We start from the raw sequence: 24,956 nt of genomic DNA, 5'->3' as shown, positions 1-24,956 counted from the left end.
CCTCTGCTTATGGGACAAAAGGACTCATCCTGGCTGGTTTAAATATAGGCAACCATTATACAAATATGTCATCACAGTCTACTACAGGGATTCAATGCTAACCAATTGTAACAAATCACTGAAGTTGATGATATATGATATGTTCTTGAAGGTGTTAATCAGTAAAACCACCTGGTGTAATGTTCACATGGAATGACAACTTGCGCTCTCTTGACAATGATTGCACACCACTGAAGGCCCACATTCAAGTCTCCATGACAACAAGCATCTGCCCTGCAGAAGTATCTTTGAGAAAAATTCTGAATCTCAACCAGCTCCAGCGCTGCTGTCTGGCAGCTGACACTGACCTCTGACCTCTCCCTGGAGGATCCCTTTCAAAGATCTGGAGTATCACAAAAAATCCTGTAGAGTGTCTCAACAGTTTACAGCCAGTGTCAGTGGAGCCTGTTGCTATTTAAACCTGCAGGACTGTACCATTGGATCCTGGAAGTGGGGGGGTTAGTTCGGGGGAGTTTCCTGTGGGGATGAGCCTGGGTGAGGGAGGGTTGCTGGGGGGGGGGGGGATCGTGAGGTTGGATCCTAATCCCTCAGGCTTGTCTGCAACACGGCCTTAGGATAAACTGACATGTAGGGTTTGGACATTTGAAAATGCTACTTGGACTTTAGCTATTTTTTTAAATTTATGTGTGTTTTGTTCAGAAGAGAATGCCAAGTCTGGTAAGACAACTTTTATTTTAAATGTTTGCTGCGTTGTGGTATTTAATTTGTTGTTTTGTCAGACAAATTAGTGGGGAAGTGAGAGATCATTTACCCATCGTGCCATTATTTATTTTTCAGGTTTTATCTTTTGCAACAGCATTGATGTGATGCAACTATGGATGCGGATAGTCCTATTTGAGTCATCAGCATTTCCATTTACATATAACAAAACCTAGATATCTAAATAGAGATTCCAGTCCAAATTGTCATTTAGTCGGCCAAACCTTTACTTTTTACTACTCTTAAAATGTGCCATTGCATTTTTATTTGTTTTGCAACAAGTTGGATGAAAACGTCTTGCAAGTAGGAGGAATTTCCAGTCTCTGATATCAGGATCTATTCAATATGACATTTTTTAATACTAAAAGTATTTGCATGAAAATATCCTCATGTCACTCTCTCTTTCTTTTTGTCCTAGTAACAGCATTTTACTCCAAAACATGTTGCTAGTGAATGTATTTGAGAGGTTAGCAGACAGGTCGTCCCCAGAAATCACAGAAGATTGTCCTTTGACCTCTCGAGGTCACTCAGGAGCTGAGATTAAAATGAACTCACTACCTGTAACCGTTGAGTTACTCCACCAACACATACAATGCATATAGTAGATGTATTCTATTAGATGCTTTTTTTCCAAAGAAAAAGGTACATGTTTTTGTAATATCTGTCCCTTCAGTGGCAATCAAACCCCTCACCTTGTTGTTACCTTGCTCAACCCTGGTGGTGCAAACTGGGTAGAAATGGTCAGACATATTTGTATCTGGACAATGATATTCACTGAGGAAATCATATTATACATGACATCATATGCTATTTGTAATTTTCTCATTTAATTATAATGGAGAATGTGTTTGCAGAAACTGCATTATCTTTCAGCTGTCAGGTTCAGCTCAAACATCCATATTGTGGTTCAACTGTTCTTTTTAAAACCAACTTCCTCTGTCTAGTTCTGGGTTTAGTTTATTCTCACAGATCAAACAGCGATGATATCAGATTGAGATACAGAAAGAGTACAAACTGTGTAGGTGTGATGGAGTCACATTGAGAGGCATAGCTCATTCCGATAATAAAGAGAGAAAAATAAACAATCGAGAAGACAAAATGCAAAAAAAGCTAAATGGATATATAACAACTGATGCATCTGGGGTAAGAAAATGTATTTTTAGAGCCCTAACAAGGCTGATAATTAATAAAAGATCCTGCAAAAAGCTGTCAGTTGTTGAGTTGATTTTCCATTGTCCATTTGTCCATCTATTGTCCATTTCTATACTTCCCAAATACATTTACAACTGGTCAGTACAACCAAAACACTGGATTTTGAAGTCCCTGGCTGTGAAAATATGAGTGAAGAAAGGTGAATAATCAACATTGCTGCAGTAGAAGATTGCACTGGATGAATCAAAATGAGGGTATAGCAGAAAAAGTTTTCAACTGCTGGCCACAGAGCAGCTCTAATGTATCTACAGATATTCTTCCAAAGTCCATTATCACAGCATTAATATGTAACTCCACACACGTGTATAGTGCCATTGCTCTCTGCAGAATGGGCTACAGAAACCGATGAAGCGAAGACGACAAAGTTTGACTCAGTCAAACTAATAAATGATCTGAACAGTAAAAGGTCACATGTGAAATTGAAATAGCGTTTTGTAAATTACGCAGTGACCTCTTAGCTTCCTGTTAAACATCAGACTCACATTGATTTTCATGATTCAAAGCATCTCTTTGACTTTTCAACACTGGGACCGTCTCAGAGGAAGGCAGATCATGACCTATTCAAACTCTGCTCAGAGACATAAATGCTGATTTGACATCTGAATAAGTGCGTATGTTAGGTGTGGGGGGGGGGGTCAAGTTGACATATTCATAAGTGCGTACACAGATCAATAAGTTAAAAGAGAAGGGAGAGGGAGGGAGACAGAGGGGAAAAGAGTGAGTGTAGGCAGCCGAACTGTTATGTAAGCGCCAGCTGTGCAAGTACAGGCACTGCAGCAGGATGATGAAAGCAACACCGCCGCCCTCACCCAGACTGAGCATCCATCCTCTCACTTTTTCCCCTGAATCGTTCATGTATTATTAAAACAACAAATGAAAAAAAAAAAAAGTATGAGATGTTCTGATTATCGTGATCACGTCATAATACTGCAATTTCTTCTGGCATCCAAACTGATCAATGTGTAACTTTTAACACTGACGTTGGAATTTCAAAACTCCTTATCCAAGAGCAGCAAATACATTTCAGTGCTTCAATCCAGACTCCATAATCCACCGCTGCTATCAGCCACCTCTATGACTTTCGTGATGAAACAATAATGTGAGGCAACAAGGGCAAAATAAAAAATCTGCAGTCTTAATCTGGATTAAATTACAGTGTTCGTCATCCTGGCTCCAAACCGGAACAGACCAACCCAAACCAAACCTACAATCCACTTGTTGGCTGATAAGACTACAGCTGTTTTTGGATCGAGCAAGTAATACCCATGTAACAAGTAATATACATTTTATAAAAGTGACACCGCAAAAACAGTCAGACTCTGGAAGAAAATCTAAATGCTTGAAGGTTGGAAACTTTGAACAAAATTCCAAAAATGTTGTTGCATTAAAAAAAGAATGTTTAAAGCTGCTATAAACAATATTTTTACATGAACAATGGATGAAATGACTGTGTGTAATTTGAAAGGAGTTGCTCATAGTGACAACACCACAGACAATTATCACTCAACTCTGCAGTCCCCTCACTTCTACAGAGCATTTTGGTATCTTTCAGCTGATTGTTTTGGTTTTACTCCCCACAATTTTACTGTTTTGGTCCACTATCACCACTTTCATCATCCTGGTTTCTAGACACAACAGGCAGCTGTTTTCAGTTACAAAGCGCTAAAAACCCTCTGTAAGCTACCTGCCCAGCACCAAACTGCAGGTGGACACAGTTGGTGAACACAGTGTAGCCTTTAGCAGCTAAAGAGCCAGATATTTCCTTCTTATGGTTCTAATTTAAAGTTCAAAACCCAATGTGTTATGTTACACCCTTTATAATGTTACAAAAGGAAAGAAAATCCTCACACCAGTGCTATTACCAGTATTCAGTGAAACGAATGAGCATGTTTGAATTAATTTTTCCATCAACATTCTATTTGTTTCACAATAGGCTTATAGCAAGAAAAGCTGAAAGCTTTGGCTCCTCTTGCTCTGAAGAAAAAAAACACTCTAGCTTCCTTTTTAGTGTCATAAAGCAGCCAAGCAAATTTACCACCAATTTAATCCAGTCAACCACCATGAAAACTTAAGAGGTCTGTAAGGATTGGCAATAGACGATGGATGTTGGAAATAGATGTTAAATGCAATACACTTTACCAATAAGGTTTCAAATTCCTAATAATTTCCACAACATGTTAAGTGTAAAAGAAACAATGTTAAGGGTATATATATATATATATAGTATATATAGTATATATACTTTTTAAAAAAGAAAAAGAAACACATTTTTTCTCTTACAAATGAAAACTTGATTTCTTAAGCAATAAAAGGCCCATGCTCATTTTCAGGGGTTTTATTGCTATGGCCTGGTCTGGTATAAGAAGTCGCTTATGTTAGCCAATGTTAGCAAACTTTTAGGCTAGATAGATATTTCTATGTAACTGACATTACTCTCAGTTGAAGTGTGACTCCTCTCTGCTTTTGTTACTGCTATTACATTTTAGCATTTACCATTACTAACATTTTTTTTAGCATTTACCATTATTCTGTAATATCCTATGTAGCCACAGTGGCCACTTTGTAGAAAACTTTATATGTGTCCACATTAAAGGGTGCCCTTGAGAAAGGCACCGAGGACTGCAGTTGTCCCATAAGCTCCCAGTGTTAATGTGAAGCAGTGTCAGCCAAGAGAAGTAAAAACTAAAAAAAGCATCTCTCTCAGTTCATTGCTGGACCAGATAGGGTAAATCAAGGTTTGTTGAATTTTACAGCTTAACAGGGTGACTTTGAAACATTAGCTCATTTCTCATAGATTGCCTCTAGAGTACATCAGCATGAGTTATTCCCAAATTACATAGGATCCAGCCTCAAGATAATAATTGGTTAATTTTGCAAGAATATGTGCCTGACTTCAATGTGCAAGTTATCCAGTCATGTTAGCATGTGAAAATCAGTAAAATTCTTGGAATGCAATGTAATTTGTGTTGTTATGTGTCTGTCGGTGCCTCTGGCCACTATTGAAATCAAGACAAATCTCAATGTGTCATCATTACAGCACTGTTATGTGATGGATCAAAATGGCGTCAGAGCATTTGAGCGGGGAGACGATGAGATTATCTGGTTGTGTGGAAGGACATGCAGCCTACAGGGGAGACTGGCAGTCCCGACCTGCTCTTTCCTGCTAAATGACACTTTTCATTTCTGACTGGAATAATAATGGCAGTTTAATTAGAACTTATAGTGCTTTACAAGAGGTAATAAATAAGACAAAATTGATCAAATTGACAGGAAAGCGGTCTGAAGCAGAGTACAAACAGCTAGACAAAAACAATTAATGTAAATTGAGGGAATAAAGTCAAAATCAATTAAGAAATGTCTGGCCCTACTACAATTACATGAAATGTTGTAGGCAAATCACATACTTCTAGACTTTACCTAGTTTTCTTTAGGACTTCATCCTCAGGTGAGGGTCAAAGATCATGATGTGCCCTTAATGTTTTCTATAATACAAATGTTGTAAAGCCCTTTGAGACTGTAAGTGTGACTTGACATGGCAGGTCACAAGCTGTCCCAAAGGGCACTGTTGCATAGCAATGTCTCTGCCCTACAAGCGCATTCTTCTTTGCTGTGTTGCTGACAGCCCATCTGTGATGTGTGTCCATTGTTGTGTTTTAGGTTCAGCATGCAGCTCTGTGCAGATCAATGAAGGTAATAGTCTTTCATCACAGCTGTTGAGGCCTTAAACTTCAGACCCAACCTCCTCAGTGACTGAAAACTGAAAACCTGCAACTGACACCTGGAATCCAGGAGACGCAGCAACACTGAGAGCAGCACAAGGCTCCTGGGGAGGATTATGCCATTATAGCTGACGACTTGAGCTTCCTCAGCATACAACGGCTACAAGGCAAAGTCAGTCCTGGTCCCCTTACACTCAGCCAGAACCATGGATGACCCCTATCAAAACAATGTGAACCAGCAGGTGACAGAGGGAGGAGAGTACACCTACACCCAGGATGGAGGTGGTCAGGATGGCTACCCCTACCAGACGGACTACCCTCCACAGGAAGAAGATGCTGCTAGTGATGCCACCGAGGGGGCAGATGATGATGAACAGATGTACGAGGGGGAGTACCAGGGCATCCCTCACCCAGACGAGATCAAGGAGGCGCGGCGGGCAGCTCGGCTGGAGGCCAAGAGGAAAGCCCGCCTGGCTGCCCAGCAGGAAGAGGAGGAGGACAACCTGCCAGAGCAGTACGAGAGCATCATGGAGGACTGCGGCCATGGACGCTTCCAGTGGATGCTGTTCTTCGTGCTGGGCCTGGCGCTAATGGCTGATGGGGTGGACGGCTTTGTGGTGGGCTTCGTTCTGCCCAGCGCTGAGAAGGACATGTGCATATCCAATGCTGACAAGGGGTTGCTGGGTAAGTGACAGCAAAGGAGGTGGAAAGTGGAAATATTGAGGTGAGAGGAGGGTGCTGCTGAGTGCAAAACTTTTTGAGAAAAAAAAAGAGATTTTACAAAATCAAAATAGTTTGGTGTGTTAGCATGCTAACATTTACTAATTAGCACTAAACGCATGTACAGCTGAGACTGATGAGAATGTCATTAGTTATGGTCATAAACCAAAGAACTGGACAACCACCACCAAATTACATGATATGATGGGGATACTTGAATGTGTGTAGCAAATTTTATGGCAATCCATTAAATGACTCCCAAACCACAAATGTCAACCTGCTGGGGGCCCTAGAAGAAAAGTCAAGTGATCACCAAAGTAATTAGGATTCATCCTCTGGGGACTATGAATGTTTGTACAAAATTTCATGGCAGTTTGTATAATAGTTAACATATTTCAGCTTGGACAAAAGTTGTGGACCAGCCAACTAACAGATCGACATTGCCATGCCTAGAGCCACACTGCTAGCATGGCTAAAAAAAATGTTTTAGCAAACGCATTTCTCCTCAACATATACAACCTTTTGGAAACCTACAATACTAGCAAATTGCAATCATTTGTTGAATAGGTCCAATCTTTAGCCAGAGAGGAGGAACTCATGAGTGAAATGATATGCTGCTCTGCTTGGCTGGAACAAAATTTTGCATATGTTTGGCTGTTGATGGCACATGGTTGCAGACCAATGCGTCAGACAGAAATATCACCCAGCTGCTGGGATGTGTTAGGGAAATAGGTTTGCATCTTTCTAGGCAAATATACAGAAACATAAAAAAATAAACATAACCAACATTTTGTCTGAAGGGATGCTACACCAAATGATGGGATGTTAATATTTCATTATGTAAGGTACCTCACACATGTATAAGCAGTATATTGTACATTAAGAGAAGTGTTTCCTTTTTAAAAAAATGATGCTGAAATTTGTATGCAGCATGGACCCAACTTACTGGAAGTGTACCTTGAAAACGTCTGTTCCTCACTTTCAGTGCAGACAACTAAACTGCAAATTAAAGCTTCTCACCTTATTTCCCAGGCCTCGTGTGTAGCCAGGCGATGTGGCAGATTGCACATCGCTCATTTCATCTTAACAACAGGCTCCTGGGATGAGGCATTGCGAGAGATTGATGAGGAACCCGATGGTGATTGTATTCAGTGTGTGTTCCCAGGCTAATATGGAGCATGTTGCAGCAGTCAGAGAGCCTGGCGGCCTGCAGCGCCCGGTGCAGAGCTGTCAGATACGCTTCAGGCCTCTGACAGGCTGTGGTAGCAGGAGGAAGGCCTGGTGAAAATGAAATCACAGTGTCTGTTTGTGCAGAGCAGGAGGGGAGCACTGATTATTGGCTGAGAATATGAAGTAGATCTGCAGAATGATCCGATTTGATTCACGCTCATGCTCTGTTCACCACACACACGGGAGCAGACGTGTTTAATCTTAACCTTAGTCTGAGATAGCAGATAGACTACCAAACCTTTTGTTAAGAAGAAAAAGATGGTCATGCACTTACCTTTAATGGTGGTTTTATTGTTTAATCTATAGACTTAAAATACAAGGGACTTAGACATAGTGGGAGAAATAGCACTGGAGACAAAGAAGTCCTGGCTGGTTTTAAATCTTACACTTTATGCAGTTCTGGAGACATAACCAAAGAGAGGGAGAGGGAGAAAAATAGCTAAACTTGCACTGCAGCTAATGCATATCTCAAATAAAACTAGAATTGTAATTAAAAAGGTCATGCATACATTATGAGGTGGCCTCATGGTTCCTGCCTGCTACTATTAAAGTGTTAATCTAGAATATCTTCGGTACTTAGCATTCATTTTTGTTGTGTGTTTGCACTGCACCTCCCTGAGATCACATCAATCAAAAACGATGTCCATTTCTGTGATGTCATTTCCTTTAGACGGAGTTTACCTTTTACACTTTATCTTTGTCTGTCAAATAATTATAACTACAGGTCTTAAATTATCAATATCTACAAGCTAGTTTCAAACTACTGACTTATTAAATTGGGTTGAATCATTAAAGCTTAAGGAAATTCTTAGCTAGCAAAGACTTAACATGTATCAGTTGCTAGGAAACACCTGTAGCACTTTTCAGTCAAACATGATCAACAAACAACAGTTTTGGGAAACTTAGCTATATATTAAACCTCACTGCCAATTCTTTGTAATTGTAGGAATTTCTTTGTTTTTACTTTGCATACATGGAGAAATATGCGTTTCAGATTTAGTAGAACTCATGTAGTTTAGAATGAGCAAGAAATATCCATTAACGCTAACCTAACCAACATGATTTGATCATGGCAAATTGTTTGTGTAATTTGAGGAATATTGTATTCCTTTACATCATTATTAAACAGATTTTTAATCCAGCGTCAGTTCACCTCCTTTACTCTTCAATCTAAACAAGTCATATATTAGCCAGGTTTGTCAGTTCATTTAGCTATGTAACCTTTATACCTGACTATAAATATTAACAGCAGTAACAACTCTCTATGTAATAACTAGTTTGTGCTTTGAAACCAGTTTTAATTTAGCACAGTGTAAAATATCCACTTAGTAAACACTTAATGTTAGAACCACCAAGTTTGTACTTACGACCAGCTGGTGCAACTGGCTCCAGGCCAGCCATAAATTGTAACAACTTCAGTGGCATTGATTCAGTCATTAATAATATAACAATGAAACAGATTATTATTTTAAGACTCCAAAATGTCATCAAGTCATTTTGTTAAAACACTGTGTGATACAGCGTTCATACATCTCACATAGATAAATGCTCTAAAATGTTACCTGGTTGTGTAAGTGAAGAAATATAGCTGATACTATATCATTAGTAGTGAGCTTAATTTCTTGAATCTGGAATGAAATTTAATTTAAAACAAAGGTAACAGTCTTAATTATGTACATAGGATAAGCATTTCTCAAGACAGTACATAGGGTACATTTGGGTGAATGCATGATCTGCAAAGGCCTCCTGGATTTGTGTTTTTGTCAGTTTTTCATGTAGATTGTCTCTTCATCTAGTAGTGCTAAATGCACTTACTGTGCTTTCACTTTTAATACTGCAAGAAATAGATGAATTCTTCTTTTCCCTCCGGGGATTCAGTGTCTGCCCTGTGCCCAAGCACACTTTAACAGGTGTATAGATGCATGTTGCTGCAAGGGTTGATCGTCAGCCTCCACCTGAAGAAACAGGCTTTCTAATCACAAAGTCACCCTGTCAACCTGTCAGTGTACAAATCTAAAGCATACATGTTGCCTTAGGCAGTAACTTGGCCAAGACATTAAGTGACATGTCAGCCTTGACTCTTTCTCTCCCGGTGCCCTGACCAGTCTCTTGTTGAATGAGTTTTAGGGAGGTGCAGCTTGGCGTGTGGAGCACTGGAGCATTTGGATAGTCTAGTAATCCACAGGGAAGGTGCACACTATGGCTCCACGTGCCGTTAAGCTGCTTAGTCCCACTGTAATTAGGGCTGTGTGTAGTAAAAACACAGAGCAGGCAGGAAGTATGGGTTGAAAGGTTTGAACAACATGACGGAGAGGATGGCCGAGGTTGTAGGTTTCAGTCCTGACACTGACAGCAGGGGAGACAATATCACTTTTCTTAAAGACATAAAAAAGGAAGTACATGATTCTTTTTATCTCCTTGGTGCAGTAATGGGTCACACAGTTGGTCACTGTTCAGGGTTGTTAAAATAGCAAATGAAAACACCTGCCTCCTGCACGCTGGGATAGGCTACAGACCACTGTGACTGAATAGGGAAAAAAATGAATTGTGCAGTGATACAGGATGTAATCGAGGTAATAAAAAATGTCCAAAAAAATCCAGATGACAGCAAAGACAAATGCAGCAATAGTAATCATAAAGCTGAAAGCAGTTTCTAAAACATGCAGGGTGAATGTGGCGGAAGAGAAGTACTCTTTATGAAGATGCCTCAAAATTAATTTGACCTTTATTTCTCATTCCGGTTTCTGGAAATGCTACTATCATTCCAGGCCCATTTTCTTGGCACATCATTATGAATATTCAGAAATGTTGGTCAGGGCACACACGTAAGGATGCATCACACTGAATTACAGTGGTTAGTGTGGATTTCTCTGTTCTCTCTTCATAGAAGGGTAAAGTGTGCCCCCTTGTGGAACCTTGTGGAGTTTTTGTCCTTATTTGTATTCATCTTTTAAACAGATCTATTATCCTTCTGATGATTTTTGTGTGTATGTATAAGTATGCAAGTATGTGTATCTACGTGTTTCAGTAAGATCAGTCATGCATAATGGGAGTAAAATGTAACAAGTTTAAAGGTCAAATGCCTCTAAGTGAGTCTCTGTTTGTGTGTGTGTATTCGCAGGTCTGCTGGTGTATGTGGCCATGATGGTGGGGGCATTGGTGTGGGGGGGTCTGTGTGATAAGATGGGGAGGAGGAAGTGTCTGATCTACGTCCTGACCATCGACCTGGTCTTCTCCTTCCTGTCCTGCTTCGCTCAGGGCTACGGCTTCTTCCTCTTCTTCAGGTTCTGCTCCGGCTTTGGGTGAGACACATTTACACTTAAATTCACATTCACATTTACATTTACATTTGCAGTGCTTGCTTGAATAAATGACATTTTTTCGCCTAGGTTTTTATAATGACTGACCTTTTCCATAAATAACCCTTTTGGGGAAAAAGTGATTCTGTAACATTTTGGGCGGGTGGGGAGTACATCTGTTCATTTGCATTTAAAGATATTTGTTCTAAAATTGGATTCCTGACATTTGAGTTAGATGAGTAATATGCAGCTCTTAAATTAAAACAAACTTTGGTCTTTAAGGAACAACCTGGAGGATAGAGAAGACATAATTCAAGCACAAGTCTGCTCACTTATTAATTTATGTTCCTTACTCTTCTATACTTCACTTACTTACTTTATCTCTGACTCAATCTAGTGTCTTGCTGTTTTTCAAAACCAGTTTAGTCCAGCTCAGGACAGATTTTTAAGTACAGGTGGGTGGGGGTTTCCTAAAGAATTACAGCCTATTATAGAGCTATTAACATTAACTTGTTGTGTTGCTTGGTGCTTCATCACAAGCAGCTTCTTATTTAGTGGGATTCTATATTGTACATCTTGGGTTGTTCATTTAATTCAAATGATATCTTGATGTAACACAAAGTCAAAGCTCATTGGTTGTGTCTCACTCACAGATGAGATAAAGTTTACTTACCCTACTGGCAATGCAGCCAAAATAATGCTGCTCCATGACGCCTTCCAATTGTGAGAGCGTGGAGTTTTTTTTCCTGTTGGCACACACCACAGTCGCATACCATTAACACCAACTCAAAGACACATTAACCGTGAGCTGCACACAAGGGCAGTTATGTTTATTTACTTTAACAGAGCATTTCTTTATTACACTAATTAAAACAAGTGAATAATGCTTTCTGCTTGCATTTAATTTGAGTTTGATTGTCGAAGTCCTGCTGTCGCCAACACCTTCGGGCAAAGCGTTTGCTGTGCACAGATTGATTTTGCAACTTTCAAAAATACATTTCTTTTAATAATGATGGCAACCAGAGTGTACCCCAGACCTGTTATATTGATGTTTGAGCTTTTTGCTAAGCCAAAAAATACAAGGTCACCGAAATAAAACATTCAGCTATTGCTGATTTACGGTAATAATGAGCCCCATGTTAGTCATTAACACTCACATCTGCAGAGGAACTGGGCTTGTTTTGCTGGCTTCACAAAACACAAAGAGCATACAGACTCCATACCCTCTTATTACAAGATTTCTCATCATCATAAAGTATAGAGAAATCTCTCCAAATGCCCTTACTTGTCTTGATGTTGAACATACTGTAGTGATGAGAGCTTTGCTACCTAATGTAATGCAGTGAGTTTGCAATGTGTATGAGGCTGTCAACCTGACAATAAAACTGTTGTGATTTATGAAAAAAATTGAATTCGAGAACATCATGAGCCTAAAAGCTTTTTGTTAGCTTTCATCTTAAAAAAGGCTGATAAATGCAAACTATAGACAGTGTGTTGTCATGGAGACTATTTCTTCAATATAATGTTGTTCCAATGAAAACTGCTGGCAGGGAGGTCATTGGACATTTTTTACAAAAAGATGTTGATTTTTTTAAATTTAATTTTTCAAACCTTTGAGCACCATGAATAGAATTCCATTCAGCCCAGTTGTATTGAAATGATGGCACGAATCTCAGAGACAGATATGATGGGAATAAAACCACAAATATCTGCATGGATAGATATTACATTTGGTAAGTGAGAAATTATGTCTTTGTGTAATTTGGGTGAACTGACCGTTTTCTCTGAAGTCAACAGTACAAAATATTCTTAAATCCCAAGATGACAAATAACCAACAGTAAAGGCATCAAAGACCTGAGATCACTGTAAATGTTGCTCTTGTGATTCTTCCTCCAGAATCGGTGGCTCCATCCCGATAGTGTACACCTATTTCACCGAGTTCCTACAGATGGATAAACGTGGTGAACATCTGAGTTGGCTCTGCATGTTCTGGATGCTGGGAGGCCTGTATGCTTCCTTCACTGCCTGGGGAATCATCCCTCACTATGGTAACACACACACACTGACTCACATTAACACACACACACATGTACAGTATAGTACAGAAGACAGAGACATTCAAATATACTGTCCATAAACTCGAGGTAATATGCTGTTTTTGTTACATTAGTGCATGAAATAAGTTTGATATGCACAAAAGATGACAAATGGAATGCTTTTTGTGTTTTATTGGACTTATGATGTGTTTGGAAATGAAAATATTTCCTGAAAGATGGTTTCTTTAAATATGAACTTCCTTTATTGAATGATTTTCCAGGCTGGGGCTTCGCCATTGGCACAGAGATCCAGATGCACAGTTGGAGATTGTTTATTCTGGTGTGTCTCTTCCCTGCCTTGGCTGCACTCGTCGGTGTCATCTTCATGCCGGAGAGCCCTCGTTTCCTCCTGGAGGTCAGATACTTGAACCAACGTAGCAGATGTGATCGTCGCTTTAGCTCTAAAACTTGGCATTCATTTTTATCTTTATCTTTTATCACAATTGCGTGCTTGGTGGATTCAGGATAAATTGACAATGAATTATGAAACATCTGGTTATAAGTTTCCTATCCCAATATTCATTATATCAGCGTACAGTATTAAACATCAAGCTGTGATTGGTTAAAAATGTTGAGTCATCAGCCACCAAAGCAACATCCCACTGCTGTGCAAAGGTAGCGAAGGGCTGCTAAGGCGTCACCAGAACATCACCCACCCATGTTTCTCGTCCAGGACATTGTCAGACCTTTAACCACATGTGATATTGTATTTGTATGTTACAGCGGGGCTGCTCCAGCATGTTCATCCTATCACACACCCCCAAATAATCACACATTTCCCCAGCTGATAAGAGGCAGACTTCATGGGAACATTGTTACTCAACTGCATATCTGACTAGACTGTATGTGGGGAGGTTTCGGTGGTTGGGTGACCCATGATTCAAATAGTAATTCTTTTATTCTTTTATAAATAGTAATTATTTTCACTCATATAGAGAAAACTGTATAATTTATAATAAATTACAGAGGAATTAAACCACAATTTACATGGCTCTATTACACCACAAAGCTACATCACATTGGTTTGATGCATGCTTAGTTTAGTTTTTGCACAGATACAGTACTAGCTTTTATAGCTTAAGCAAATATATATTAACACTTGTCTCTAGATTAACAAGTATAAATATATGTGTATACAGTACGAAGATACATATACAGATACATAAAACATAAAGATTACAATTAAATTGACACAAAGCAGATAATATTCCAACAGAAGATACCTATGTGTTTATTTCAGAATGCCCGACATGATGAGGCGTGGATGATCCTGCGACGGGTTCATGACACCAACTGGAAAGCCAAGGGCGAACCAGAGAGAGTTTTCACTGTAAGTCTTTATTTACAACAATACTGCCGTTTGGCTCAATGATTCATCACCAAATTTTTAATTTAGCAGGTTATCAACAAAATACATGTAACTCAACAATGTTACAATAGATCCTCAGGTTTGTGCAGGTGAGACAAAAGCTGATGTGCTTCTGGACATTAAATGACAACAAACAAGACCTCAAAACCTGTCACACTGAGAGAATACCACAATGAGAAATACTTAAACGCCAGCATACATAGCCTGATTTTGACTGTGTTTTTGATGGACTGTATTGATCTCACAGGAGACATTATGACTTGTCAAAGCAGGAGAAGAACAGGTGTCACTAGTAATGTTGATAATGGCACTGTTCCATTCAGGTGTTATACATGACAGTAATCCAGCATGCACAAAAGACCTTTTTCACAGCAGGCGTATTGACACGCCAGCAGGAAAGACACAGGTGTAATTACTGACGATAACGATTGCCGTATTTCATTCAGGTGTTCCAGGTCCAGGGTCATGCACACTGGCTCACTGCCACGGCTTATGGGGGAACATAGACATCATTAATGTTATTGGTTGCACCTGTGCTTTTCCTGCAAGTGAAAATGTCTGCTGTGATAGAATAAGTAATTTGAGATTGGTTGGAGTATTTCAAAGTATTGAAAAAGATTGTTTTCTGCCTTTGCTTTTAGTACAAAACAGAAGAATAATTTGATATCACAAATAGCACATTATATGTGCTTTACAGTATTTGTATATGGTACAAACATGGTGAAAACTATTTCATTGGACCTATTAAACGGGTGAAACTCGTCAAATAAGATGAGCTCATTATTAGGGGGCACAAGACTAAATTATAAAACATAAGTGATACGGTAGATCATTTAATAAAAAGATTTTTGTAAACAGCATACCTTACAAATACAGCAGGCTATAGATGAAGTGTACACAAAGACTTAATAACAATGAACTCCACCTGTCTCTCATTATTAGTTGACTGAATGAGGTCACCATGTTTGAATATCAGAGCAAATGTTACACTGATGTCCTGATGAAGACAGCTTGAAATTTTAAATTATAATCAAGGAAATGGGTCTTTAATAAAGACTATACCATAAAGACTCTTTGTAGTGTGCAGCTTTCTGTCCTAGTTGTAATTAATCAGGTTTTCCATCAATCAGGTTGAAAATCTTTAAATTCATTTATCATTTCTAAATATCTGTCAACCCCTAACCATCTTATTAAAGCCAAACATGAGAAATGTACCAATATAACATTTGAAATAAGGGAATATACTTTGAGTAATAATGATAACAGTAATGAAGATGAAGGTGTTGATTAAATCTGAATGCCCAAACCCTTCTCTCTTTGTGAAGGTGACCAACATTAAGACCCCACAGACACAGGAGGACGAGTTCATAGAGATCCAGAGTGAAACCGGCACCGCTTTCCAGCGCTGGACGGTCAGACACATGACCATGCTGCAACAGGTCTGCAAATTACACTGGTACTAAAAAAATACTATAGAATAGAAACTTTGCTGTGCCTCCATCTTCTGTTCCTTTACGTTCATAGAAAATTCATATATTTCCTGTTTGTCTGACTTATAGGTGATGGCTAACGTGATGTCACTATCAGCTCCAGATCTCAGACTGCAAGGCCTATTCCTGGTTATTATCTGGTTCTGCTTGGCCTTCAGGTAGGAATACACTATTTAGCCTATGCAGCTTATTAAGTTATGCATTCTAGATGGTGTTAGACAATCTGAATAGTAGAGCTCTATAAACTTCTCCAAGGCAGAGTTTATCTGTGGGAAGAAAGATTGTCACTGATAGAGTTAAAGGGTCACCAAAGTCAGAAAAAACACACTCCTGTAGTGGTATCTAGCTATGCAGATAATTTTGGGTTTCCTGTGCTTTTGTGTGTATCAGCTACCATGGGCTGGGAGTGTGGTTCCCTGATATGATCAAGTACATGCAGTATGAGGAGTACGAGTCCAAGGTCCGAGTTTTCCACCGAGAACGGGTAGAACGTTTCCACTTCAACTTCTCCCTCGTCAACCAGATCCACCGCGAGGGAGAGTACATCCATGACAAGTGGGTGTCTTCACACCATCCCTCTTTTAATATCAACTATAATCCAGCATACCTCTGTTAGTTTTTTTAACTGGAAATTGGCTAATTTGGGCCATTTATTTATATTACTGCTTAATGTCATTTCTTTTTGTGTGTCCTTCTATTTAGGTTTGCAGACATCGAGATTAAGTCTGTGAAATTCGAGGATTCCCTGTTTGAAAACTGCTACTTTGAGGATGTCAGATCAACCAACACCTTCTTTGAGAATTGCACCATCAAAAACACTGTCTTCTATAACACAGGTACCATGCAGCATTAGTAATGAATGCCTTTACACTCCTGGCACATTAAGGCCCAGGGCTCAATAAAATCAACTCATTAGTGGTATAAAATATATATTAAAGTATTAACGCTGCCCTAAAACAGTCATCTTCGTCAAAACACCAACACTTTGCAATATGTTTATCCTCCAACAGATCACGAAGAGGAAAAAACTTATGTTCACAGCCTAATGTAAAAAAAAAAATGTTGCCTCCGTTCTCTCTCTCTTCAGACCTCTGGCAGGAAAAGTTTAAAGACTGTCGGATGGAGAACACCACCTTCCTCCATCCAAAGAAAGGCTGCCATCTGAACTTCCAGGAGGAGAACGACATAGTCATCTACATGGTCAGCTTCCTGGGTAGTTTGGCTGTGTTGCCTGGCAACATCATCTCAGCATTGTTTATGGACAAAATAGGAAGAATCCGAATAATAGGTGAGATCAGCAGAAAGTGCATATAAATACACTCTATACTGTATGTACAGTAACCCAGGACAGATGGGTCTTTTATGGCCAAATCCGTTTTAGTATTTAATCGTTTATCTTTCTAGGTGGCTCCATGCTGGCGTCGTCTGCCTGTACTTTCCTGTTGCTGCTGAGTTTCAGTCAAGGAGCTGTTATATGTTGGCAGTGTCTCTTCTATGCCGTCAGCGTGGCAGCCTGGAATGGACTAGAGGTCATTTCAGTGGAACTCTACCCCTCCTCTAAAAGGTACAAGTCCACCTTTATCCCCCTGATAAAAGGTCCAGTTCGATCTACTACACACAGTTCATCTCTACCCCTCTCCTGAAAGGTTTGGGGCATTTGACCGTTAGCTGAACCCCTCACCCACTTGTACAGTTATATCTTAGCAACAGTAACAAGGCACAGTAGTACTGCGGCTGTAATATGAGATATACTCAGTATTAAAGCATTTTGAGAGTGTCTTTTTAAAACCTTTCTTAAACCAAAAACACACAAAAATGAAGATGTAATGGATTAAACAGTGTGTTCATCTGCTCTGACGTAAGCTGCAAACGTTAGCATGCTCGGCTTACAGTAATAAATGAGCGTTATTACCAAACATTACATTAATTATTAACATATTTACATTAATCACATTTTTGTGATGGGCTACAGGTTACATTAGAAAAAGCCTTGTTCAGGAGGGAGTTAAAATGTTTTACAGTCAGAGTTACATCTAATGTTCTGTCCTGCTCTTTATTTGGTTAGAGAAGTTGACACTTGAGCAACCCCAGCTACTCAAGATAGTGTTACATTTGTCAAACTCAATAGTTGGTCCTTATCCTCAAAACTTTTTTTCATGCAAAGTGAATAACCTAGTGTAATTCTCCAACTTTGTTTTTCTACATCCAAACAGGGCTATGTTAGAACAAACACCATTTAGTCACATTTTTGTTTATAATCCTGTTCTATGGCTAACAAGTACTACTCTGTAATACAAGAACAATGCCATTCCTTATTTGCATGTCTTCTACATGGATCATCAACTTATGAGAATATTGGGTTTTTGCCTGGAATCTAGCTTTTAGCTTTCTATCATGTATTTTTCCATTATGTGGGTTCTCGTCCTATAATGACACTAAACATTATAAACACATTAAACAACACGCTAGCAACATTTTTCTTTATTCTTGAATCATAGCGGTTCAGGTTTGTCAACCTCTCTGTGTTTTTATTCTGACTCTGCAGAGGGACAGCATTTGGTATCCTGAATGGTATCTGTAAGTTTGCAGCCATCATTGCCAGCTTCATCTTTGCAGCCTTCATTGGCATCACTAAGATCATCCCCATCTTCTTGGCCTTCGCCGCCCTCGTCTGCGGAGGTCTTCTGGCTCTCAAGCTGCCCGAAACCCGGGAGAAAATCCTCTCTTGAAAAGCCAAACTCCTGCAGCCTCCAGGCCCCAAACACAGTATCAGAGGGGAAAATGTTTGGAAAGTATCAGCTTAAACCGAGATGGAAAGACAAGGAAGAATGGCCGTGCTATGTTAACTGTGTTTACAAGTCTGTCATGGGATTAAAAATGTTGAAACCTGTCTGGTTGCCTACATGAACCTGTGGTTGCTTTCTGTTCCTTCTAAGCTCCTCAGGCTGCCCAGCATTTCTGTCACATCATATGAAACCAGTGTTTGTCATTTTCTTTTTATCATTTACTGCCCATCCTCTAGTCACACACATACACAGTGTAGCGAAATTTGTTTTGTTTTAAGGTTTGTGTATGTAAAAGAAAGATTAATATGAGATGAAAACGTGTCTGTACTTGAAAGGTGATGTAGTACCTGTTACCATGTTGTGCTTTGATTTCATTCCCTGTTGGAGAAAAAGAAAGGAGAAAGGACTCATAGTCATAACTTGAATTGAATTTCCATCCTATTGTATTCGCTGCCGAGGCTCAGCAGCAGTATTACTGCTGGTGTTAATATTCAGAGAAAACACCCAGTCTTTGTTTATTCTGCACCGTCCTGTGGTCTCTATAGTTGAGTTAGTCATCTTTAGTTCACATGTTGTTGCTTGGTTTGTTTTCTCTAGACATTAACCTTTATTAAATGTGGAAAGCTTTTTTAAAAAAAAAAAATCAAATCCGCTCCTGTTCATTTCTCCGAGCTCATCCAAATCCAACCTGAACAGCTGACTGGATTCTCCTCCTGTTTGTCGTCTTGTCTTCGACTCTGAGACGTCGTGTCTGTCCTTAACCGTAGAGCTGTGTTCTGTAGTTGGTGATAACGTAGAATCGGAGTCTTAACTGTCAAATCTTGCCATGACAAATTGTAAGGAATTGTTCTGTTTGTTTATTGATTTCTTTTTTCGTCTTTTTTCTAAAAAAAAAACAAGAGAGAGTGATACAAAACTTGTGAGATTAGATGTTTTGATATTATGCTCTCATTGTAACGTTCTGATGAAGAACTGTTTTACAGAACCTGCTGCATTTCTGACAACATGTGTCAAGATTTCTAAGGAGCATGTTACTTTTTTGGGCATGACAGAGCTGTGTGTGTCTGAGTGCGTGCGCATGCGTGTGTGTGTGGTTGTTATCCACATGTCTGTAAATTTACTGAAACACAATAGTCTAACTACCAATACTATATTTGTTGTTGTACATACTGTAGACCTGTGTATATTAGCTGTAAAATAGTAGCTCCGTGATGACTTGAATAAAGCTGAGGGATTATGACCCAGTTTCCTGATTGATGATAGATGCAGAATGTGCAATGAAGATATGAAACAGACAGTTAAGGTGAAATCTGTTCTAAACTTTACATTTCCGATTTGACTTGACAACTTTAAACACATATAAAGCATTAAGTAATATATCACAGATGTCATGATGAGTTTCCACTCTGAGCCTCATGAAAGGTAAAAAGACGACTGAGTATTATGTTTCAGTTGAAAAATCTGAAACTTTTGCTCATGCATCATTCTCACCCTCGGTGGGTCTAACACACGAATGTAAACAGTCCAGACCTAACTTTGCTTTCTAGAAACGTGTTATATTTCAGGCATAATATCGGTGAGTGGGACCTGAACGCTACTGTTCCCATGTCAGTGGCAGCTGTGTGTCGGGAGGGGTCGGTGAGGAGGGCTTGTAAAAACATGGCAGCACACAAGTGTGAGCAAGTGCCGGTAGTAGGAGGATGTGTTTACTCTGGCCAAGGTGTGAAAGACACACTGCTGATCTGTCCTCCAGGTTTATCAGGATGTCAAACTGTAGAGGGCAGCAAAGAGGAGACCAATAGACTTCATTTTACTCTTGAACTAATCCTTTTATTTCATCTTCTTTGACTTTATGTGGAGAGAGATTTGGCCTATCAATGTTACATTAATGGATAGGTTTTTCCATTCAAGAGGAGCAATAGTAGACAATTATCAGCATACCTGTCAAGTCAGATGTCACTTCCTGTTGCCTGATTCCTGTTTCATGCTGTGTGTCAGACTATTTAACTTAATTCAGTTTATTCTGTCATGTTGTTGTGTTTAATGATGTCACTCTCCCACAATTACATAAAATTTACTGTTCCCACTCTGGCTGACCTCTCCAGTCCACCTATGTTTCACACCTATGGTGCAGAATTTGACCCCCTCACCCACCACCTCATCCCCTGAAAACACACACACACACACACACACACACACAAAAAAAAAGCTGGTCAGACTAATTCAGACTTGTGATACTGCGTTTACAGTTACAAAACTTAATTGAAAGAAGTCTTGTTGATAATACTCATTAATGTTATCTGTCTAATAATGTGAATTTAACATATTGTGGCTTTATAAAGCAAAAGACCATAGATTTTAATTAACAGTGAAGTGTTATTGAATTGCATAACGGTTGACATCTTCATGAACATGATGCCTCATATTTGTTCACCTGTGCAGTAGTGAACTAACTGTAGTGTGCACTGAGATACAGGGGGTTGCTAAATTAAAGGAAAAAATGACATGAAGTGTCTAATTATGTAAGGTGTTGGGCCACCTCGAGCCTCCAGAACAGCTTCAATGTTGATGAGAAATCCCACAAGTCTTTGGAACTCCACTGGAGGGATGAACACCATTCATCCAAAATATATACAGTATATTTACTCAATTTGATGTTTAGATGGTGGTGGCAGAGGGCTCTATCCAACACATTGGTATAAAATTTCCCAATGTGTGTGAGATCTGGTGGCTGTGAAGGCCATCACATATGATTTTGATATATGATTTTAATAATTTTCATACTCATCAAATTGTTTGGTGACCCCCATGTGGAAGCACCTGCATTTCATTTATTCAGGGTTTTTTAAAATTCATTTTGACATTAAACTCTTTAGCTTGATTATGAAAACAGGAGCAGCCTTGTGGTAAATTATTTAATAAATTTAATTTTAAAAAATGTAATAAAACAATATTTTAGAGCCTTAGAGTCTAAATTGCTCTCTCTCACTTCCCTTCTTTTACAGCCTAAAATATTGGTAGCTGTAACTACAGACACAAATAATGACCTAAACTCATGAAAGTAACAGTATTTGTTATAATTTCCCAGACACCACGCTGATGTTACTGTTGCTGCTGAAATGGGTTCCCAATCGAAGATCTAAACAAGGAAAGACAGAAGTAGGCCTTCTCATTATTACTATTGCATTGTGTCTCTCAATACTCAGTTGGTTGCTTAACATAGCAAATATTCTCGTATTTTAATTTTTTTTCACTAAAATTGAAAAAACAAAATGCTCATTGACTGTCTCAGTTCTTTCCTCTAATCTATTTTTATGGACAAATACTAGACATTAAGAAACACTTGAAAATGTCCTTATATCTGCTTATAACTACATTATCATGTGTTATAAACATGTATTAAATGTTTGTGTACTGCTTATTGATGCTAAATAGGGGGACTTAAAGTGTTACCTGTCCACACACAAATCTGAGAGGGAGCACACTGGAGGTCGCAGTGGGGTGGATGGAGTTGTGGAGGCCCAGACAGGTGGCAGGAAGCCCAGCCTCAGAGCCTGCTGTGGGTGGGCGTTCATCCAGAGGTGCCAAACTCCCAGCCAGGCTCCCACAGCCTCACCTTGGTCAGGGTGGCAGGGTCGCGCTGCGAGTTCAACCCCAGTTCACTCTGCCCTCAGCTTGACACAGCACCCACCTTTGTATTAGTTTGTTTGGGGTGTCATGTATTTCATCTTGTTGATTGACAGTCATAGTTATACCCCTTACCCTTACATTTTAGGGTCTCTGTCACTGTTAGGGTTTCAGTGTTCTGCTCAAAGAATGTCAAAGGTGCTCAAAGCCGAAGGACAGTTTTGGGTTTCATCTATTTGTTTTGTGAGTTTGTTTTTTTTTGAGTGAGTTGCATTGCTGCAAGCCAGTCCTCCTATCAGGGATGATAAAACTTTGATACTGAGCCAGCCAGGAAGCTGATGTTTCATGGAAACTAGGCTTAGAAAAATCTGAATTATCCACTGTGTTGAGCATTAAAGATGTGATTTAACATCACTTTATCCATGTCATACGGCATCGCTTTTCAAAAAAAGATCTGATGTTGAAGCAAAATCTTTTTTTGCTGCCCAGAAAAAGAAAAAAAGTGTTGAGAAATGATGTTTGTGAGAAAAACTAGGGGAAGCAGAGAGAGATGGGGACAGAGAAAGGTTAGCAGTGACAGTACTCGCAGCATTCCTGGTTCTCACAGCTGAGGTGTGAAGCGACACCTCCGGACTCATCAGTTCTCATCAGTGTGAAACCATCACGCCTCTGCTTTAACTGGATAATGCAGCTCATCATGCTTCATTAAACCTTAATGTATTTACATTTATTGTGTATTTTAGGAATTAAGGACATAGACTTCTACTGTTTCCAGAATCACACATAAAAAGAGCCACAGTAGAGGAAGCTTCACTTCTTAGACAGAGATGAAGAAAGTGAAGGGTCAGAGACCACAGATCACGCCTGACTCGCTGTGACAATAAAATGATCATGTTGGTGAGAAGTGGTGGGAAATAAAGTGAGGAGATCAAGAGAAGGGTAGAAGACACGGCTGTCAGGTTCAAGGTTGGAGTGAGGTGAGGAAGAAGAAGTAAGAGAGGGAAGTTTCAACCAATGACAAGGACAGGAGTCTCCTCTCTCCTGACTGTTAGAAACCTCTTGACTTTTAAGGTATCCTGCACTGGGTTGGAATTTAGTAAATCATAAATGGATGGCACTAAAGCCAACTTTAAACTGCTAGACATGCTAAACTAATCCATGCTCACTTTGTCCCCTCTCTACCCACAAACAATTTAACCAGCCACACACCAAACATAATATAAAGAGTCAAGGTGTGATTCTACAGAGTACCACTCGTGCATGCAGTCTGACATACATTGGCAGCACAGATCCATTATTATCACTCCCTTCACAGGTGGAAATTGTGAAAGAAAACTCCTTCATTGTAAGACATACCATAGCCTTGATACTGTGTCTCCACAGAGACTGAATGAACATGAATGAACATTTTTATTTTACGGTGGCTCATTTTATTGATCATTCTCAGATGGTTTCCAATGTTTCAACGTATTTTTTATTATCTTTCAAGACTGATTGTAAATCAGTGGTGAAACTCTTCACTTAACTTAACGTATCAGTACCACAATGTAAAAATAGTCCTGTATTCAGAATTAGTAGTATGCAAAGCAAAATGTGTCAAAAGTAAAAGTACTCATTATGAAACCTTTTCAGAGTGCTGTACTATTACACATATTAAATTATTAGATTATTAGTAATGCATTATCATGTTGCAGCATTTTAATGTTGTAGTGGTGGGGCTAATTTTAACCTTTTTATATAATGTTGGGTAGTTAAATCTGTACAAATGCCTCATATTTATAAGATTGTGTGTGTTTTTTTATGTAGAATTTCAAGTACCTACAGTAGTAACTATAGATGTCAGATAAATGTAATGGAGTATAAGGACATTTTTGCAAATTATCAGTCTATAGGATTGTATTTTTGTGCAGACTTGTTCTTCATATTCATACACTCTGGTGCTTAATTTTGTAAGACAGATTTTTATGCTTTGCAACTATAGATCTATATATATTTGGTGTTAATGGATCCCAAATCCTATTTAATTTCCACATACTTTTCTACTATTGTAAACATTTTGGATTTATTGTTATTGTAGGTATGTACATGTATGGAGCGTTGTGATCACATGTTGATTTTGGAAGCATTGACTAAGAGTTCAGGCACTTTTTTCTGTGTGGGTGTACAGGTTATATTTTTGCAGTGTACAGCTTCATCACACTTTCCTGTTATGTTGTCCTGTCTGCTGACCAGTTATTTTGACTTTAGTGTGAAAAAGTGAATGAGAGAGAAATCTGATCATTCAAAACAAACATAATCCCTCTGACATGTGCAAAATGCATCTGTGTTGCTGCAGGGATGAAAACCCAGAAAGCAAAAACTGTTTATTGTTTTGAGCAGGAGTCAGAATTCACACTTCAACTCCTGTAGCTGAACTTTCCCAGACACAGAGGAGAGGTAGAGACAGGGTCCTAGTGAGGGAGTGTGTGTGTGTGTGTGTGTGGGGCAGTGGCCTCTGCTTTAGACAGTGATGGTTTGTGAGAATCTGTGGAGGTGTCACTTCACACCTCTGTGGCCTGGCCTGGACTTATAAACCAGTGCAACAGAGCTGAGCAGCACACACAGCCTCCCAGTCTCTCTAGTGAGACCACTTAGTCCCTGCACACAAC

At 39.3% G+C, this 24,956-nt stretch overlaps 1 protein-coding gene across 1 annotated transcript; it reads left to right on the top strand.

The window, feature by feature from the left end:
* Positions 1-598: 598 nt before the first annotated feature.
* Positions 599-19,921, top strand: sv2ba (synaptic vesicle glycoprotein 2Ba). Its single transcript, XM_067595770.1, has 13 exons — positions 599-717; positions 5,629-6,374; positions 10,762-10,942; positions 12,837-12,988; positions 13,258-13,391; positions 14,277-14,366; positions 15,731-15,844; positions 15,965-16,053; positions 16,286-16,450; positions 16,598-16,731; positions 16,983-17,183; positions 17,300-17,459; positions 18,441-19,921. Exons 2-13 carry the CDS (start codon positions 5,897-5,899, stop codon positions 18,622-18,624), a joined length of 2,082 nt encoding a protein of 693 aa, XP_067451871.1. The 5' UTR covers positions 599-717; positions 5,629-5,896; the 3' UTR covers positions 18,625-19,921.
* The last annotated feature ends 5,035 nt before the right edge of the window (positions 19,922-24,956 follow it).

This window comes from Thunnus thynnus, chromosome 1 (genome assembly GCF_963924715.1).
Source record: "Thunnus thynnus chromosome 1, fThuThy2.1, whole genome shotgun sequence".
NCBI lineage: Eukaryota > Metazoa > Chordata > Actinopteri > Scombriformes > Scombridae > Thunnus > Thunnus thynnus.
Note: the sequence above shows the minus strand (reverse complement) of the source record. Positions and strands in the feature narration are given on the sequence as shown.

Coding starts and splice junctions, on each gene's coding strand:
- sv2ba (XM_067595770.1), top strand. CDS start 5,897: ATGGATGACCCCTATCAAAACAATGTGAACCAGCAGGTGACAGAGGGA. Junction 13,392..14,276: donor GCCCTCGTTTCCTCCTGGAG/GTCAGATACTTG, acceptor TGTTTATTTCAG/AATGCCCGACATGATGAGGC. Junction 17,184..17,299: donor AGGAAGAATCCGAATAATAG/GTGAGATCAGCA, acceptor TTATCTTTCTAG/GTGGCTCCATGCTGGCGTCG.